General features: G+C 38.0%; 1 protein-coding gene across 5 annotated transcripts in view; it reads right to left on the bottom strand.

Moving 5' to 3' along the window:
- The window catches only part of SLC10A7 (solute carrier family 10 member 7), a 253,249-nt gene that overhangs the window by 202,169 nt on the left and 29,936 nt on the right, over positions 1-21,144 (bottom strand). The window contains exon 5 of one of the 5 annotated variants that reach the window (XM_036853917.1): positions 7,908-8,412. The exons of the other annotated variants lie outside the window; for them this stretch is intronic. Within the exon in view, the coding sequence (XP_036709812.1) occupies positions 8,380-8,412 (33 nt within the window). The 3' untranslated portion in view covers positions 7,908-8,379. Of the gene's footprint in view, positions 1-7,907; positions 8,413-21,144 lie in introns of those variants that run through there. 5 annotated transcript variants of the gene reach the window in all.

Consider the following 21,144-nt stretch of genomic DNA (forward strand, 5'->3'; position numbering starts at 1 on the left):
ATGTTTTCCGTATGTAGTTTACCACCTAAAATAGCCATGAGATACACAGGCACACACAAGAGGGCACTAGACTTAACTGACCTAGGTCCGAATCCAGCACCAAAGCCAGAGGTACCTCCAACAAGATCAGTTTTACCATCTCATGCCTGTTTCCTCATCTCAAAAATAGGTGTAATATTAGTATCTACTTGTGAGTACTAAGTGAGAATTAAATCAGACAATTCATGTAAAGTATTAGCATCGTAAATGCTTAATAAAGGTTAGTTATTATTATATATGTTATATTATTATATTATATTATATATATTATATGATATATAATATCATCAATATTATCATATTATTAAGTGGTAAGAACCATTAATCAATGACTTGCCAAATTAGAAATCCAGGAATAGAGATAAAATTTCTGGTAAATTTGAAAAAACAGAGACAATTTAAGGTCGGAAAAAGAAGGAAGGATGAACACTGGGATGTGAGGCAAGGAAGCCTTTTTAAAAACGCAGTGTTTCATATATATGGAATCTAAAAAAAAAAAAAAAAAGGTTCTGAAGAACCTAGGGGCAGGACAGGAATAAAGACGCAGACGTAGAGAATGGACTTGAGGACACGGGGAGGGGGAAGGGTAAGCTGGGACAAAGTGAGAGAGTAGCACTGACATATATACACTACCAAATGTAAAATAGATAGCTAGTGGGAAGCAGCCGCATAGCACAGGGAGATCAGCTCGGTGCTTTGTGACCACCTAGAGCGGTGGGATAGGGAGGGTGGGAGGGAGACGCAAGAGGGCAGAGATATGGGGATATATGTATACGTATAGCTTATTCACTTTGTGATACAGCGGAAACTAACACTCCATTGTAAAGCAATTATACTCCAATAAAGATGTTAAAAAACAATACAGTGTTTATTTTTTACAACATAACTCACTGTGTTTTAGAATTATAACCTGTTATGTAAAATTCTTTGTTAATATTTAGAGATTTGTCAGACCTCAGAAAATATTCAACAACAAAAATTTTTTTTTACCACTTTTGGGGTAAAAACCTGAAAGAAGTCCTGGAATGGGGTTGGGAGAAGAGGTGGAAATGAACCTTTATAGCAGAGTGGGGCCTAACAATCCTAATTAGGATTGGGGTTTGGAATAAACTAATCATTCACAGTGCTCATAAAGTCTCCCGAAAGCCAAAGGCTGAATGGGGAACACAGCCAGAGGGATGGCACGGTCACTGGAGAAGCTAATGGCTTCCAGGAGAACAGAGACCACCCCATCTGGCAAGATCTTTGCATCTTTCTAGGAAGTGAATCTCAATCCAGTCATCATTTCTCCACCTCTGGCCTTTCTTGCACCTCTGGTAAAATAACAATGTGGGGAGGGGGTAAGGAGGCGCACGTGGCCGGTAGAGGTAGGAAGGTGGTCAGGAGAAGTTACCACTGGCGTCAGAAAGGTTGAAAACTGAACTCAGTCAGCAGCTTCATGAAGCTGCCAAAGGGCACATGGATAATGCTTCCTTGAAAGCAGTACTAAGGAAAGGTAAGAGAAAGCAAGGAATGCTCAGATCCATGGACTTAAAATCTGAGTATTACCATCAAAACCAACCCAGTTATCTGGTCAAGTATTTGATGAATTCCTTCTGTGTATAAGGAACTGGGATTCCTTGTTTAAAATATAAGCTGTGAACCCTGTCCTCAAGAATATTTCAACCTACCAGGGAGTATAGGTTGTATCAAATCCAAAGCTACTTTAGAGGAAAGCAGGCATTGGACAAATGTTTATTTAAAACAAGTAGACTGCATAGATTTTCTTCAAAGTCAACTTCCTTTAAAACAGTTTGTTATTTACTCTGTGATGGGCTTCTTTATGTGCACAGTGGCTATGTCTGCGGCAGATGTATAACTGTGTTCTGACAATAGGCAGTGTACACAGCCTGAACTGTTGGTTGGTGGGAAAACAAGGATGTGAAGAAAGGGGTAATCCTTCGACTATTTCTCTACTTACCTCGTGGTCTTACTGCTTCTACACACACCCCATACATAAAACACATTACATATAACATATATAACACATTACCCACAATGTGAAGACATGTTATAAAATTTTGCTATAACCACAAAGGATTGCTTAGAACTGGTTCCTTCTCCCTTTATTCTGTGTATGTAAATGCACAATTATCTTTTTAGAAAAGAATCTTTTTGCTAATATAACACAAGGTACCTATCTTAACCTTTAACAAAGTTTTCAATGGAGTAGTAAAATGATTTGAAAAAATTACAAAGAATCATGTAGACCCTTTTTCACCAGATATATATGGTAACTGTCTTACTAGCCTGAAGAGCCTATACTAGACCCAGACTTTCTGCATTTGCTGACCTTGAGAATCTCCCTGAAGTTCCTCCTTTTTAATCTGCAAAGTTACTAACACAGGCTGGTCTGTCAGTATGGAACATGCACTACCACTAATATCAGTGACCGCCACCTCCCAATCCCTCCATGTGTGTCAGGCAATGCGCACAGATCATCGTTACACAGTCATCTCGTGCGATAGGTACGGTGCTAAGTAATAAACACAAGAGATATATTTAAAATAGTTCCCAATCAAATACTGCCATTTTAAGCTAGTTTAAATATATGTATTAGCAAGTTACACATACAGGAATATTTGGAAACTTTCCCGAATTTAGGCAAACACTAAAAGTACCTCCAGAACTGTCTAGAACACTGGCCCAACTAGATTTTCTTTTCCATTCAATATTCTTTAGCATTTGAAGGATGACTTATTATAAAACTAATTGTTTAAGAGCATATTCTAGCATTAACCCTTTCAGTTAAATAATGTCTATCTGGATAATTTTCTGTCTCAAATTCTGGTTGAAGCTAAAGTTACTCCCACTTGGTGAGGCTTGGTGATAAAAAGGTAGATAATCTAGGAGAAAGATAAAAAATCTTCAATCCATTGAAATCTACTGAAAGTATAGAGCCATACATATTAAAATAATCATCTAATAACTGAAAATTATTACTGTTATGATGGCAATTAAGTATCATTATTATGGCAAGCATTTGTGAGTACTCACTCTAGGTCAGACTAAATGATTTATATTCATTATCCTCTCATTTAAAATTCATATCACACCCATTTTACAGGTGAGGTAGATGAGTGGTAAAGTAATTTAAAGTTAGACAGCTAGTAATTAGTAGAGCTGGGATTTGTATAGGTCTGGACACACCAAAGCCCATACTCTTTTTATTATGTTACAATGGCAACATTAAAAACCTCAACTGAGGGCTTCCCTGGTGGCGAAGCGGTTAAGAATCTGCCTGCCAATTCAGGGGACACGGATTTGAGGCCTGGTCCATGAAGATCCCACATGCTGCGGAGCAACTAAGCCTGTGCGCCGCAACTACTGAGCCTGCGCTCTACAGCCCGCGAGCCACAACTACTGAAGCCCATGCGCCTAGAGCCCATGCTCAGCAACAAGAGAAGCCACCGCAATGAGAAGCCCGCACACTGCAACGAAGAGTAGCCTCCGCTTGCTGCAACTAGAGAAAGCCCGCGCGAAACAACAAAGACCCAATGCAGCAAAAAATAAAATAAACAAATAAATAAATTTTTAAAAAATAAAAATAAAAATCTCAACTGAAAACAAAATGCTACTGCAATTTGAACCCCTACTCATATCAAACTCATAACCCGCCAAAATATCCCTCCAGCTCATTCAATCATTTCCTCACATCCACCCCTACCTACTCCCAAAAGAGGTTTAGGCAGTTTTCTAGAGCTGCATCAAAAATAAAGAGAAATAAAAGTGATGTCAACACAAAATATAAATCCTTCAGCATCTTAAAAAAATAACGTTTCTATAAAATATAGTGCAATAACTAAGGGACGAGTATTAAAGAATAATGAAGGTGTGAAAAAAATGCATTACTGTCAGCACTCTACCTGGGTACCAATGTGTTAGAGCATCTTATTTGAAAACAAATCAACCTAAGTGCCTATTTTGGAAAACATTGCCTGTGCTGTATATACCAGTGTTAGGGGAAAGCAAACCCAGAAATTAATTAAGAAATGAGTAAAACCACTCATTGTGCTATGAGAGAAAGTACTTTGTAATAAACTTTCTCTCTACACTTAGAGTGAAATCTTCCTACCGATTGCCTTCCCTCATTTACATATCTGTGCAGGTCTATTCTTTTTTTTTTTCCTTCCAAGCCCCTTTGCCCTTTCAATCATGAAGCATATTACTCCACTGTCAGTGCAAAGCAGTTCCTAACAACAGGGAACCCAGCTGGGATAGGAAGAGGGCAGCAGGCTCATGCATTAACATAATAATCCAACTGTGTTCCCATAAGCCCTTAGGGCAGACAGCATATTAGGTAGGCCTCCTGTGCAGACCCTGGTGGAAGCTGCCGGATCACCTGCCTATCAACCTGTGGCAGCTACAGCGGGCTCAATAGCACCAGCTCCTGCCAAGCAGTGGTGCCCAATTACCTTACTACAAAAGACAGAAATCCATTTTTCTATGTCTATTTAATGTACTCAATGCATTTCCTTATTTACGATTTGAATCTACGTTTCTGCATCGTTTCCAGGGGATTGACTTATTGCCTTTTAACTTTTGAAAGTCTAGTTGTCCAAAGGCCGTATCACTGCAGTAGGCAAGGAATGAGAATGAAAACCAAATTTCCAATACAAGAGCCCAGGTTGGTAAAGCTAACTGCTTGGTCACCAGTTGTCGAAAGATTCTTTCCTCATCAATACAGAGCACTAGAGATGTGGGGAAGACCTGAAAGGCCGCCATCTCTATTTCCTCGAGGCGACAGAGTTGGGGGGAATCCTACCCCCATGTCTTCTTGAAATGTAGTTTTTCTTAATTCTGACCCAAGCATGTTTTGATTTAATGCTGCTCGGTTCCCGGAGCCTTTGATTTACTCTATGTGTGGTTTTCTTTCCAAGCCACAATATCTATCAAATAAGGAAAAGCCCAGGGGTATATTCCACTAAAAAGATATTATTTATACGTTACACAAGATCACCTTTAAAACGTCATAAACATATGTTTGAAATTATAATTCACCTCAGTGAATTAAACACAGTAGCCTCATTCTCTGATGAAATTTCTCCTTAAAAAGGTTGCAAGGAAGGTGCATAATTTGACATTTAATTTAATATGGGAAAAAGTACTTTTAGAAGCATTCCAAATAATGCTATTTAAAAGATCACGACACTACCAATTTGGCTAGAGAAGCATTTTCTACTGGTCAAGTATTTCTTAAAAAAGTTGAGTTTCTAGAAATGTTATATTTTGGGTTTTTTAATGGCTATTTTAATAAAAAATGAATCCTCTAGTCAAACAAAAGTGCATTTATCTAACATTTCTATGAATTTTAAATGATACGGAACTAATACTATTGTTTAAGCCAACCAACCTGATGTGCTTTACGTGTGTCCTAATAACTAAGTAAAAATTAAGTACAAGGGTCAAATCTGCACATGCCACGGATTTTCACTGTCAAGGTTACCTCTGTTACCTTAGCACGAACAGTTTGTGCATTACATTAACAGATGATGGTGACCATGCAGCAACTTGTCAGTTCTTTGATTACTTCCACACATACCAGACCAGGTTTTATATAATGTAAGTCCCCTTATCAGGAAGAAATCTGTTTGCTCTTTACCAAACAACCTAGGGAAAATTCAAATAAAAGAGAGAAAAAAAAAAACCTAACATTTTTTTTTCCTCTTCTGTGAATAAATCGTGAGCTGTTTAACGGCCTCTAAACAATACGCTATAATATATTATACATTGATGGGAGTGTAAATACAAAATACTAAACTCAATAATAAATATTAATGCTTATATATGTGTTAAACAGCAAAATTATACACATCCCCTCCTTGATCTTTTGGGGATTCCAGAGGCTCTTTATTCTTCATAAATTCTTATATTTTGACAAAATGTAATGCATCTTCCAAGTCATTAAGTACAGAAACTTGATTTTTGATTAAAAAACAATAAACAACAGCCACGTGGTGACAGAATAAATGGCAGCCTAGACTTTACCATTTTAATTCCTTCAAGGGGTATGTTTCTATTCTAGCATAAACAAAAGAAAAGCATTTATAGAAAATAGAAATCTAGCTATTCCATTAGTAAGAACTTGATTTTAACTTAAACAGCAACTTATACAGCTAGAATAATTCAGCCTCTAAAGAATAGTAGAGAAGGAAATAAGGGACAGAATTGTAGTATCATTTCTAGCATGAGATATTCAATTTTGCATGAGGTTAAAAAAACAAACAAACAAACAAAACACCTAAGCATAAATGAAAGAAAGTGTTATTTCAAATTTAAGTGGGAATAAATAGAAATAGAAAATAATGCAAAACAAACCATAATACACCAAAGTTTAAAATCTCCCCCCCACCTCCCTGCAGCCATTCCTTTAGGTTGTATATTCCTATATTTGAAATACACCACATCTTCATTTTTATTCTACTAGAGTAGTCCCTTCCCAGCAGAGAATTACCTAGAAAGGACCCTCTTCCCCCGTGGAAAACTACTTGATTCTTAAAGACTTTACGCAGTTCAATTTGATAGTGTAGATATGGCTTCAGAGATGGTTTGCAGCTAGTATATTCTGACGTTTCTGCCAAGGATAAGATTAAGTATGAAATATCGAAATTACACGTTAAAATAGATGCCATTTTACTTTGTTTCTTCCTGAATACCCCTTCAGCTGTTGAGGCACATACATTTTTCCCCAGGCAAAATCCCCAGGCTAAAATAACTAAGTCTCATATCTTCAGGAAACCCAGGTTCCCAAACATTATTCTTAGGTATCTGATTATCTATGGGCTGTAGTTTCATTTCATAGTGAATCATGTAAATCTTACTTGAAAAAGGAAAACTACTCCACTGGAAACATTTCTCTTCAGTCAACTGCTCATACTGGATACCCTCAATGACGATACATAGTTTTCTACAACTTCTTAAAAAAATTTTTTTTTATTTTAGTAATAGAGTTAGAAGTCACAAGGATTCAAGAACTGATCATTTGTATTCAAAACATAACTTTCCTGGGGCTTCCCTGGTGGCGCAGTGGTTAAGAATCCGCCTGCCAATGCAGGAGACACGGGTTCGAGCCCTGGTCCGGGAAGATCCCACATGCCGCGGAGCAACTAAGCCCATGTGCCACAACTATTGAGCCTGCACCCTAGAGCCCGTGAGCCACAACTACTGAAGCCCGCGCGCCTAGAGCCCGTGATCCACAACAAGAGGAGCCACCACAATGAGAAGCCTGCGCACCTCAAGGAAGAGTAGCCCCTGCTCCGCACAACTAGAGAAAGCCCATGTGCAGCAACGAAGACCCAACACAGCCAAAAATAAATAAATTTTTTTTAATTAAAAAAAAAAAAACAAACCCATAACTTTCCTTCCAGGACTGCCCTCTCTAGCAGTGTGCTACCCTACACTTACCACTGGGGAAAGGACCTTCCCATCTGCTAAGATCTAATCCTATCACTTTGCAACCTCAGACTCTCAGGCAACTTAAAGTCAAAGACCACCGCTTTAAACAGTAAACAGATGTTCCAAGGCTATTACTCCAAACCTCAGGTGAGGATAAATACAACTTTAAATTAAAACTAAAGAAATTTAGCAAGCAAGTAAAAAGGTAAGTAAGTCAGGAGCTCTTAAGATCTTTCAGACCATCATAAATTAAAAAGAAAAGTTTAAGATTCTACCTTTAACCTCAAAGCTTTTAAAATTAAGATGAATTAAAATGCATATTATCATCACATTCTAACAAAGCCAACTTGAGTTATATTGCAAGCATTTTTATTTAGCACATAATCCCATCACAAGAAGTTTATAGATTACTCCCTCCATGCCCACTCAAGTACTGAATCATTATGCATTAAGTTATTAAAAGAATTTTTTAATATAGGTCTTAATTGCCTGCTCTTAACAACTTAGTTCTTATTTCAAATCAGAACCCATCCTAGAAAGCTGTAGGCAGAATGCTGAAACAGAGTTAAGAAAAGTAAAAGATGAAGAAAGAGAGAAAATATGACAGGGTAGAGGAGGAGGTCATAAAAAAAGAAATCTATGAATGAGAAGATCAAGTGGATAGATAAAAAGCAGGAACTAGAAAACCCACACTCTTCACCTCCTCAAATGTGATAATATCTAATTTTTAAAAAACATAATTAAACACATCTCTGTACACAGTGTTGTGGGAGAAATGACCCACGAAGAGCTGATACACACAGCAATGGTTCATAAGTTATGGGAGGGGGAGAGGAGGCAAAGAAGGTGGGCAGGGAGTGAGATGAGTGCCCCAAATGTCAGTGGAGCAACCCAAGGTGAAGGCATTCACAGGTTCATGGTCAGCAACGTTGGTAACTTCTGAAAGATAAAAAGAGGAGTTACCTTTTTGTCTTCTCCTTAGCAAATCCTTATTTTACGTGTGTGTGTGTGCGTGTACATGAGTCTGTGTGTCTTGTGGATGAGGGGAAAGAGGGAAACAAGAACAGCCCCCCTGGGGGCTTCCCTGGTGGCGCAGTGGTTAAGAATCTGCCTGCCAATGCAGGGCACATGGATTCAAGCCATGGTCCGGGAAGATCCCACGTGCCGCAGAGCAACTAAGCCCATGCGCCACAACTATTGAGCCTGTGCTCTAGAGCCCTCAAGCCACAACTACAGAGCCCGTGTGCTACAACTACTGAAGCCCGTGCGTCTAGAGCCTGTGCTCCACAACAAGGGAAGCCACCGCAATGAGAAGCCCGTGCACTGCAACGAAGAGTAGCCCCCGCTCGCCGCAACTAGAGAAATCCTGCGCACAGCAACGAAGACCCAAAGCAGCCAAAAATAATAAATAAATAAAAACAAAATTTAAAAAAAAAAAAAAAAGAACAGCCCCCTGGGCTACAAAGGGTGGAGTGCTACTTCTACCACTGGACCTCAGTCCTGGAACTATGACTCTCATTCCCTCAGATCAAATCTTGCCATATAACCAACTCCAAGGAACTGACTAATATTATGGTACTAGGAGGTGTTTTGTTACTCTGAATACTACTTGCTTAAGGTAAGCCATTAATTGGGGCTGAGAAATATTTACGATATAGCGGTCATAGCTGACAACTTGCATTCAAAATAGGAAAACCGAGCTTCCTCTTCCCATAAGCGGCGAGGTGACCTCTGAAAACGGTTCACTATTCATTTAATCCAGAAAACCCCACAGAGTCATACAAGTCAAGAGGTTCAAATCTTTGTGTTCACTCTAAGAACACTCGTGAAACCACCCAGGCCATGAAGGGTATGCATATCCGAAAAGCCACCACGTATGTGAAGGACGTCACTTTACAGAAGCAATGTGTGCCACGCTGTGGTCACAATGGTGGAGTTGATAGGTGTGCCCAGGCCAGACAGAGGGGCTGGACGCAGGGTCAATGGCCCACAAAGAGTGCTGAATTTTTACTGCACGTGCTTAAAAAAGCAGAGAGGAATGCTGAACTACAGGGCCTAGAAGCAGATTATCTGATCACTGAGCACATCCAGGTGAACACAGCCTCGGCACAGAACCTACAGACAACCCGCGCGTGAGCTTTCCCTGCCACGCTGAGCTGACCCTCACTGAAACACAGCAGGTTGTTCCTAAAGCAGAAGAAGAGGTTGCACAGAAGAAAAAGATATCCCAGAAGACACTGAAGAAACAAAAACGTATGGCCTGGGAATAAATTCAGCATAAAATAAACGCAAATAAATAAAAGAGAAAAAAAAAAAAGAAAGACAAATAAGCAGCCTCTGGTGATAGCAAATGGTGTTCACAATGGTAGCCAGTAAGAGAAACACAGGTGGAAAGAGTGAAAACGCAGATTGCCCTTTGTCACGGAAGTAACAACAAATTCTGCTCTGAAAAAAAATAGTTTCCTCTCCAGTTCTTTGTGCAAGAAGCCAATTTTATTCTTGCTTCCATACTTAAATCTAGAGACAAAGAGATCTATTAATCCTTATAAACTGCTCCTAGGAGCTTCCTTTTCCTCAAGGAGTTAACAGAAGCCTTGACCATCACACAAAGGAGATGAAATCTCTGCACTACATAGCAAACACATAGCTCCAATTAGGTTTAAGGACATTTTTACAGCTTTTATGCCAAGTTTATACTACCAGATGTTAAAGAATGTGTGGTAGCACTTAAAAGCGCTAAAGCTGGCTAATCACGCTCTTGATAACAATGGTTTATGATTATATCTCAAGGAAAGCAGGAAGAAGGCATTTACACGATTTTGTTGTTACATGATGATATTGAACAGAAGCAAAACAAGGGGCAAGGTCAACCCAAATCTTTTGTTCTCTCTTTTGATACTCTCATCTAGGGGCTAAGACATGGGAAGTTATCATTACATTTTTCCTCGTGCCTTAGAATAAATTCAGCTAAAAGGCTTTAGAGGCTTTAGGATTAAGACTAACTCTAAAAAGCAAATGTATTCATATTGTCCAAATCTGTATATGTCTAAACAATATAAAATTATACCTATAAAGCAAACAGGTAAAGGATGGCAAGAATTTTTAATTAGCATTTCATTATAATACCAATGTGAAAAGAAAGAGGTCAACTATTAATAAGGGACAGATTTCCCACCACTGGGATTTATTCTGAATTCATTTTAAGACCAGAAAGCTGTGATCTTAAAAATCTCCACTCTGAAAGGGTTAAAAGTTGAAATAACGGTACTTTAAGGATTGGGGCTTTAAGAACAGCTATTTGTAGGTAAAAACCATGTAGTTCCAGACTCTTAATTTGTAATTTTAACTTAGAACCATAATGCCCACTTATTTCATGAATAAATGATTACACACTGGATAGCGTATCTATTTTGGATACGGATAAAGGCTTAGAGATTTCAATCAAGCATGTGACTTCCTTTTCATTTCTCTTTTTTGATACGTGCACTTCTCAAAATTCCACAAAAGAATACATATCAAAAAAGAAATATACTCACTAAAATTTAAGGTTACTCCAACAAAAGGGTTAATTAGAGAAACAAATTTTCTCAGACTGTTAATAATGGGAATGACACATACTATGTGCCCATAAGTAATTCTCAGGTATCTTTGATCTTCAGCCCCATGCGGTTTCTGTTGCCTACCGTAGCCTGGCCTCTGGGACTCTCTCAGAACCAGACATCTGGCTACTTTGTTGTTTTAGACTAATCTCCTCCCAGGAGAGCTCAAGAAATGACACCAGGCAAGGAGGGTCCTGGCAAGGGAAAAAACATTACAGTATTAGCAGATTTCTTTTTGAGTGGACGAGAGTATCAAAATTGTCTTCAAATTTCTACAGTGGTCTTAGGAGTGCTTCTGTTCTGTGGTTTTACTCCAGCATAATTTAAATAGGATGTATATATTATATCCTTAAGGCCCATCAATCATCTTTAAGAACTCACCGAATGTTAATCGTAGAATATTACAATGTGTAGGAGAAAGTTGTGAGGAAAAATACAAATCAGATTAATTCTTCACCCATCTGTTAGGGTTGGGTGATGACTGATAAAACAAAGATTTTAACTGTCAGCTGAAGGGTTACACCAAAACTGTGGGATAATGTCTAAGATTTGCAAATACAGTTGCATGCCTCTCATTACGCCAACTTCCTATCATGTTTCTTCTTTTAACTGGGACTTTTTTTGAAAGAATCTTAGCTGCCAATCTACCAGAAAGGTCTGATTAAAGTATACTTCTGTAATGTGCCTCTGAGGAAAGCAAGAGGGTGCAAGAAGTGATGTAAGCAAAAAAAAAAAAACAAAAACAAAAAGCCAAACAATTCAGTCAAGGACAAAATGTTATTTTTGAAATGACAAAGATTATCAATATTTTCCCCCCAAGGCAACAAATAATCATCTTAATTCCTTTTTAAGGATTATTGTTTAATCCCCCAAGTCTATACATTCTGAGAAAAAAAAATAATTTACCATTTATTACACAAATAGAATATAAGCCAAGTGGGATAACGGCTTAATCTGTGAACTTCAATATTTTATCCTAAAATCACATTTTACCTATTTGCAATACATTCAGATAATATATGAGATCAAGTGTTATACTACATATGACATTTATGTTCTTATACAGGGTGACAGAAAACTCATGAGACTGGCTAAAATACCTGATGCATTCATCTCATACCTGTCAAAAGAAGTCCTTGTTTTATGTTTCAATTTTTTTATAATATTCAAAACACATAACTATATAAAGACTTCTACCTTGTACTATACTTCATAAGTTAACGATTCTAATATCCTATTTTATCCTAACACTATCTACTCTGTTAACATCCATTATAATTACCACTAGAGACAAAAATTTTCAGAGGATGAATGTAAGAAATACAATTTAAGCAATAACGATTCATTTATTATCAAGTAAAGCAAAAGAATTATGTTAGTGTGGAATAAGCCCCTCACAAAAAGACAAATATTGTCTGATTCCACTTACATGAGGTTTCTAGAGCAGTCTAATGTATAGAGACAAAATAAGAAAGTTGGTTGCTGAGGGCTGGGGGGAGGGAGAAATGGGGAGCTATTGTTTAATGGGGATGGAGTTTTATTTCGGGACGATGAAAAAGTTCTGGGTGGTAATGATTACATAGCAATGTAATTAATGTCAATGAACTGTATACTTAAAAATAATTAAAAAGGTAAATTTTATGTTATGTATGTATATTTTACAACAATTTTTAAAAGATTTATTTTAGATATATAATAATATGAAAACTCCAAGATAATGAAAATTTGGAGGTCTTTTATTTTGAATGTCTTTCCTTGACCAAAGATACATAAATGAGAAGCATCTGCAATCACGTTTTAATTTATATACTCTTATCAGCATCACTCAAGAAATGAAAACACAAAACAAAAGCCTCAAATCAGTTCCAGAGCACATTAGCAGAATGGATTCCAAAAAACGTATTTCCAAAATTTCCCCTAGACGTCTAGAGTTTGGGACCTCACGTTAGGAATACTGCTGCTAAGTAACAAAACTATTTCTCAATATTAATCTGCATTTCCAGAATCAAAAGAGGTAGAAAATTCAAGACAACCAATGAGATTTTTTTACAATACTGCTAACTATTAAGATATAATGGACCCAGGAATTAATCCGGCTCTCCAAGTGCCTTCCAAATATCATATTATTTTAAATTATATTCAGTGTAGTTCCAGTGCTAAGCTTACTTTATTCTATTCTATCATTTGAAAATTATACAAATATATTTTATATTAATTGTGATTAAGTTTAACTACATACACACACTAAAAAAGAAACTCCAAATAATAGTAGCTTATACAAGAGAGAAATTCACTTCTCTTTCACGTGAAGGAAGTCCAGAGGTAGGTAATCCAGGGCTGGAATGGCAGCTCCACAGACAAAAGGACCCAGAATCCTATTCTTGCTGCTCTGCTATCATTAGCAGGTCAAATCATTAGCATGGCCGAAGATTTCTCCTCAAGCTCTAGTCATCAAGTCAACATTCCAGTAAGCAGAGAGGAAGGAAAAATGAAGGCTGTACCACCTACTTTTAAAGAGGTGTCTTGGATGTTGATATACAATATTTTCACTTACATTTCACTGGCCAGAATTTAGTTACGTGGCCACTAGAACACCAGGAAGTCTAGTAAACACAGTATTTAGGTGGCAGTGTGCCCACCTGAAAGTTTGGGTTCTGCTCTAAAGATGAAGGGAAAAGGAAATTAGAAAGCAACCAGAGGTGTCTGACACATATATTAACCAGAATATTCACTTAAATACAACTACTATTGTAGGTAAATAAACAAGTCGAAACAAAGGGAAAACAAATTCATTAACTATTACTGGTATCTGACTAGTATAATTCATATAAAAGAATGAGAATTATCAACAAATCACCATGATGAAAAAAAGAAATTTGAAATTAGTTTTCAGTTTGAGAAAATATCAATAATATCCAATTAAAGAGACAGGGAATCAATTCATTTCCTTGCAACAAAGTGAATTTCATTTATTTCCTTAAATATGAATAGAGTACTAACTAAATAAATGAATCAGGCAGATTCTCCCAATGAGTTAATATTGTGTGTTGGCTTAGACTGAGTCAATGTAGAGATGAAAACATAACTTTAGGTCTGGATTGAAGACAGTGTTTTTCCATCACCCCACCCCCATCCCTTGCCACTACTGAGGAAAAAAATGTTGGAAAAGAAGCAAAAGAGTGAAAATCTGAATAACCAAACCAATTCCCTTTAAGGCATATCTTCCAGATCAAATGGAGAATTATTTGTATAGAATCATGGAGGAGGGAGTTTAAGAAGATTATATGATTTGACTCTGACTGGAGATTTTAGAGAGTTCCAGTTATAGCCCAAATTCCTCTCATTTGGCTATTGATCTCCGTGACTTCTGCAACATCCATATAAAGCTGCAATGATTCATTCTGAGAAGCCTTTGGAAGCAGCACTTTAAAGAGTAAGTGGCTGCCAAGGAGAAAGGCCCAAAGGTGCATGACAGTAGCAGCAAGCACAACAGGGTCACACATTCTAAAGGAAGCTTCCTAATATCTTGGTGCTGAGGGCAGAATGATTGAGAGTCCCACGGACCCTGAAAACACCTGCTACACACAGAGCTGGTGTGGAGGGCAATCCCCTGTCCCAGGAGACCTTCAAAGACTATCACTGCCGGAGCAGACTGACAGACCCTAACAGCTTTTGGAAGAATACGTAGGGCCAGGAAAGTAGATACTTTCCTCACTATAAGGCCCAGTTCAGGATTTGGAAACCTGAGTGGATGTCCCACTCTGGGCTGAAAAACAGTTACGCCCAGAGCTTCCAAGAGGCCACAGAATGGCGAGATGACCATGAGGGCAGTGACAACAACAAAGGCGCCAGAGGACCATGCAGGAACCTATTGAACAGTCTAGCTAGGTTAAGACCTAGTTAGTGGAGGAACTAAAATTCACCAGCAAAGAGAGAGAGAGAAACAGTGATGAAAGAAAAAGAGAAGGACAGGAAAGAGAAAGGGAGAAGCTCAGATGATAGATGCATAGATTTTTTAAATATAAATATAAAAAATGAATAAGCTTTAAAAAATCAAGTAGACTGTCATGGCATCCTCTCTTCCCAGGCTTTTGAGGCAAAAAGAAATATGTGAAGCAACTTAGGCAAGTAAGAGAGATAATAAATACTAAATGTTTTTTCAGGTATCATGATAAAACTAGTTTTATCAACCAAGGTGAAAAATGCCACATTTAACTTCTAACCCCCAAAGTAATAACACAACATTCAATAAGACATTCAATACTCAACTAGAAACTATAGGCCATTCAAATAAGCTGTCAAGAGAGCAATGATTAATTTATGAACAATTAGCTATATCCAATAGACTTTCCAATCAACAAAATTTTTAAAAGCCAGTCATCTATAGCAATAACGTAATTATATAATGTTTTGTAATTTGCAAAGCATGTACACATTATGCTAATTTAATCATTTAACAAGCTAACACTGTGTATCTATTGCTGGGAGATATTTTATATAACTTAATCTATGGTGTGGATTTAGGGGGGAAAGTGGGTATGTACTTATAGGGTTTCTAACACTGAAATTAATTTTTTCTATTTAAATAGCCTTTAAAGGAAAAGCATGTACATGGTATCTTACAGTTTCAGATACTGGAATAACATTTGCTAGAAAGGGATATATTTGCTGCTGTGTTTCTGGGTGGAACTGGCTTCCTGGTGGTAGAGTTTGGGTCTGTGGTACCAAAACAAATTCAAGACAAAAGGCCTCTCATGTTTGAGGCGTAGAAGGAAACCTCAACTTTGCTTTTCACCTTTTCATCCTGCAGGGAATGGAAGTTGCTGAGATATACGTGAAGAATCTCCCTGTGATTAGGGCAGTGGTGAGTTTTTCTTTTAACTCTGCAACTGCCATGAAGCAGGGCACACAGGCTTGGCCTCCCTGTGCCACTGACCTACCCACACCACCCAAGCGTTTGGTTATTCCATTCAGATTTGGTACCTATGTGGCACAGCAAAGCAGTAATTCTGCCACTAACTCACTAAGTATAAAGGAAGCAACATTTGCAGTCAAATTGTCAGCCACAATGCAATTGCTTCCTTGGTCAGTCTGCACTCCAGCTCTCACATGCAGGTCAGGTATTTCGCATTGATCAGGCCACTGGGACAGGATTTGTGAGCGGCACCCCTTCCATCAGACCCATCCATTCTCTTGGATCTTCCAACCAGTGTATTATCTTAACCCTAAGGGGGAGGCCTTTCAAAAAGATACCCTAAGCACTAGGAGAGAATTTGAAAGCCTATCACTTCCAAGAACCAACTTGCCAACCAGGACCTGTGGGCCCAGCGCAAGCTCTAGGGACCTCCCCTGCCCCCTCCTGACTTACCCCACTAGCTCACTCACACGCACCTGTTGTTAACGCTCCCGGTTTTCCCCATTTCATTACCGAACTCTGTGAAAGCACACGACATTGCATTCTCTTTGTACTCCACCTCCCCATGCCTCAAAATACTAGCTCGGTGCTCTATAAATTGCAAATGCTCACTAATTTGTTTTAATTTAATTGTACACTGACATTCATCTCTCGGAAAAATTTCAAGCCATCCACCTTTAATGAGGAGCCAACACAAGATCTAGGTGTTCCTTCTTATGTGACTGATTTCTAGTTTTGTTGGTTTTGCTGAAGATATTGCGTAATTGGATGAAAGGGTCCTGGAGAAGGAGTCTATACTTCCCAGCTGTGTGACTTTAGTCAACTCACCTCTAAATCCTAATTTGACCAACTATGAAAATCAGGATAACATAATACCAGTCCTATCTACTTCATATAACTGTTGGGAGGTTAGAAAAAGAAAATACAGGTAAAAGCATTTCATAAGATATGCAAAATAAATGTATTTATCACAATAGGATATGATCTAAAGAAGTACTGTCATATGTTTTAATTCTATATACAGTTGACCCTTGAACAGCAAGGGTTTGAACTGCCCATGTCCACGTATATGCAGATTTTTTTTTCAGTAGTAAATACTACAGTATTTACTGTACTACAGTACTAGACAGTCATTGGTTGGTTGAATCCGTGGATGTGTATATGGTGTTGAATCCATGGATATGGAGGAACCAAGGGTATGGGGTCTGACTATAAATTACACATGGATTTCAACTGTGAGGAGGGTCAACTGTATGTTGAGGAGGGTCAACTGCTGTTCAAGGGTCAACTGTATACTAAAACTTCCATACAGAAATCACTATTTATTTTAAATAAGGGAAAGAAATTTTACCTTATCATTCATGCAAAAAAATATATTTTAAGTATCTACTAATGTCTTTAATGTCAAAATCATTTTTCCCACATGAGATATTTACTAGACTAGTTAATTTAAGAGCATCCAAAATTTAAAAGGGAAGAAAATAGACTAAAAGGTCCCATTCAGCTACTAAAATGTCTGTGTATCTTTTTCATCACTTAATAGGTTTGAAGGGCTTCCCTGGTGGCGCAGTGGTTGAGAATCTGCCTGCCAATGCAGGGCACACGGGTTCGAGTCCTGGTCTGGGAAGATCCCACATGCCACGGAGCAACTGGGCCCGTGAGCCACAATTACTGAGCCTGCACGTCTGGAGCCTGTGCTCCGCAACAAGAGAGGCCGCGATAGTGAGAGGCCCGCGCATCACGATGAAGAGTGGCCCCCACTTGCCACAACTAGAGAAAGCCCTCGCACAGAAACGAAGACCCAACACAGCCATAAATAAAATAAATAAATAAAATTTGAAAAAAGAAAATGCTCCCTATTAAAAAAAAAAAAAAAAAAAAAGGGAAAAAAAAAAAAAAAAAAAGATTTGAAAATGCAAGATCAACCCTATAGAAGTCTTTTATTCCCTTCCAGGCCAGATCAACCATATAAAAGTCTTTCATTCCCTTCCAAGCACTAGAAATCTTGTATTTCCTTCTGGGCATTATGCCAGCCATTTTGGAGGCTGCCACCATGTAAGTGGCTATGACTGCTGATGCTTAGACAAAGCAGAACAGGTGTGAATAACGGAGAAAAGCAGAAATATTACAAGAGACAGCCAATTACGTATCCTGATTTTTTACAAAAATTTATGATTTTTCTATAAAAGTTTATTTAACATACAACAAAGTAAAACTAGATATCAGATATTACTTTAATAAGACATTTAAATAAAGACACTGAAAGGGCCAGATTTAAAGTCCTTCAAGAATATTAATCTATTCAAATATATTTACTGTGGCCCCAATACATGCCAAATGCTGCACCAGACACAGAGGACACAACTGTGAATAAGAAATACACATTTCCTGTCATCTCATGACGACAGTGAGATACATAGGCATTTACAATACTCTGTGCTATACGTGCCTTGATGGGGTAAGTACCACAGAGCCCTGGTAGAGAGATGGGAAAGCTTCCTCAAGGGAGGCTTGCAGTCAAGTGAGAAAGTCAATACCTATACAACTTCTTAGTTTTTTACCTAACTCCATTTTTTTTTTTTGCTAACTACTGGTTTTTTGGTCTACTCGTGGATCAACCCTTATTTTTCTTACCTAAGTAGTTCAGGCACTAAGCCATGTGTAGATGGAGAGCTTTTAGTACCATGGGTCCTACCTCCAGTGTTAACTGAGAGTCTAGTATTGAAGGGAAGACTAGGAGCGCAGGCATTGGAAGAGGAGCTCCTGGGCTTACATCCTTGCTCTTCCTCTTTTGCGCTACATAACCCTGGGCAAGTTTCTTAATCTCTTTTTGCGTCAGTGTTCTCATCTATAAAATGGAGATAATAATAATAATAGTACCTAGCTCAAAAGGTTGTTAAAAGGCTTAAAGGAGTTAATATATAATATAAAGCACTGAGAACAAGGATTGACACATATCGTGAGCTATAAACGCACTGGGATGTTATTATTTTGATGGCAAGACTTTACTGTGATTGCAGTTATCTCTTGCTGTGTGGGTCAGCAGCTAAATAAATCCACTTAGGGCAGAGGAATTGCCCACAAAAGTTAAGAATGCTTCCCGGAATTGTGCGTTGTTGCCGTCCTGTGTCATTCCATTGTCCTGCTGTGCCCTTATTTTCTTTTCCAGGTCAGAAATTGGGGAAGCGTAGAAAAACGTTAGCAGTTCTTCACATGTCTAAGAGGCTTTGTAAAACCTGAGGTCAAGCTTCTTCCAACCAGTAAAAGGCTCCTTTAATTAAACAAACAAGCTTCTAACTCAATTAACTTCTTTCCTCTTTCTATATTGACAATCAATTTATAATGAATTGGGCCTGAAGTTGTAAAACTTCATCAACCACAGGCAAATTGTTTCTTGAAGTAGGTTCTTTTTTTTACCCTCAGAAGTATTTCAAACACAACTTGAAAATAAAAATTTTTTCAAGAGAGCTACATAATCCTCCAAAAAAAATTTCATTTTTGGTTATCCATAAAAAGATAACGATATCAAACCAACAGAATTCATGTCTCTCTTTATAAACTACTTGAGCATGGTAGATCCTGTTTTAATTTTAATGCCAGCTTCCATTTTTCATATGAAAATGTGACTATGTATCTCACGTTTAACAGCAAGTGTGCAAGCACACAGCAGAATAATTGGTAATTAAAACTATCTGGGAACTGGAAACATCAAACGCTGGAGGAACTAAAAGAATAACGCATGTCAGCAACTCCATTGCATAAATGCAATGAGTGTCTACGATGGCTTATTTTGACAAGGACTTAAACTCAAACAAGAATTAAGGCATATCAGTCCCCGCTATCCTTGATAAGGAGGGCCACAAAAGTTGAAAAGCATTTTTCATAGGCTAACTCATTATGCACTTTAAAAAAAGATTAGTATGTATAAATATATAAATACACTTTACCTCATATAGTTAGTTTCTCAGACTGGTTTTCAGAATTAAAGTACCATGATCTCCCTATTTGAAAAACTATACCGTTCTCAAACATGAACTTAATGTAATTGTAATAAGACTGGAAGTTTGTAATAACACTGTCTCTGAGTCCAGATCTAAAGGACTGTTTAATGAGAAACACTATGGAGCATAAACTCTGAAAACTTCCCATAAATAAGCGCTCTTAATGGGATCTAAAATGTACGTGCATCAATGAGAAAATATGTCTAATCTAGACAGAACATTGTTCAATTCTATCCCCCTTTAATCTGGCACAGTAAATACAAAAAGATACTTGAAAGAGAGATTGAGAACATATGCTTATGAAAATTACTGCAATGTAAGTGACCTCACATTGTTCTGAACAACTCTGCTGGGACCATTGCATGACTAAGAGTCGTACAAAGCTAGAGTCATTCTCTAGCTTCCCCAATCCTTTGCCATTTTTATTATGGATACTCTTGTACTGCATTAAAGGGATACAAAGAAAAGCAGTTCCTGCCAAGAAAAGTCAAAAATTGATTAAAGAGCCAAATACATGCAAAAGTATCTGATTAAGGGTACAAAAACAGTCTCTCCTGTGGAAGGAAAAGAAAGATTAATATTTCTGCCTGGGCATCTGCAAGGCTTCTTAAGAGGGAAATGATTATTTGAGCTGGGCCTTTGACTGATGGGCAGGACTTCCACCAGCAGGTACTGGAAGATGAGGAGGTCTCTGTTATAGGAGCAGACTGGTCAAGTGAACTGATCACAAGCGGCAGAAGACCTTCTCAGAAACACAAAGTTCTCACACTGGTCTGAGGGCCAACACCAAAGGAACTGTCTGCAAGTAATAGGAGGCCAGGAATCTCCTTGAGAATAGACCAAAGGCTAGAAAATCTGTCCAGAGGATCAGAGGAGCTGACTCAGGAGGAAATACAGGTGGCACGTTTCCACTACAGTTTAGGGTTGTGTTTCTCACACTGTAGTTCCCAAAACCAATTAGTAAATTGGCATTTATTTTACAAAATGAAAGAAAGTGAAGTAAAAGGAAGGGAAGGAAAGGAGAAAGGTGGAGGAGGAGGGGGAAGGGAAGAAGACAAGAGAGGAGAGGAGAGAGTGAATGACACATAGAGTAACTTTTCAGTTTCTAGCTGTGGATTGTGTTTTTTTTAAAAAAATGAAACTCACTCATTTAAAG

Source organism: Balaenoptera musculus, chromosome 5 (genome assembly GCF_009873245.2).
Source record: "Balaenoptera musculus isolate JJ_BM4_2016_0621 chromosome 5, mBalMus1.pri.v3, whole genome shotgun sequence".
NCBI lineage: Eukaryota > Metazoa > Chordata > Mammalia > Artiodactyla > Balaenopteridae > Balaenoptera > Balaenoptera musculus.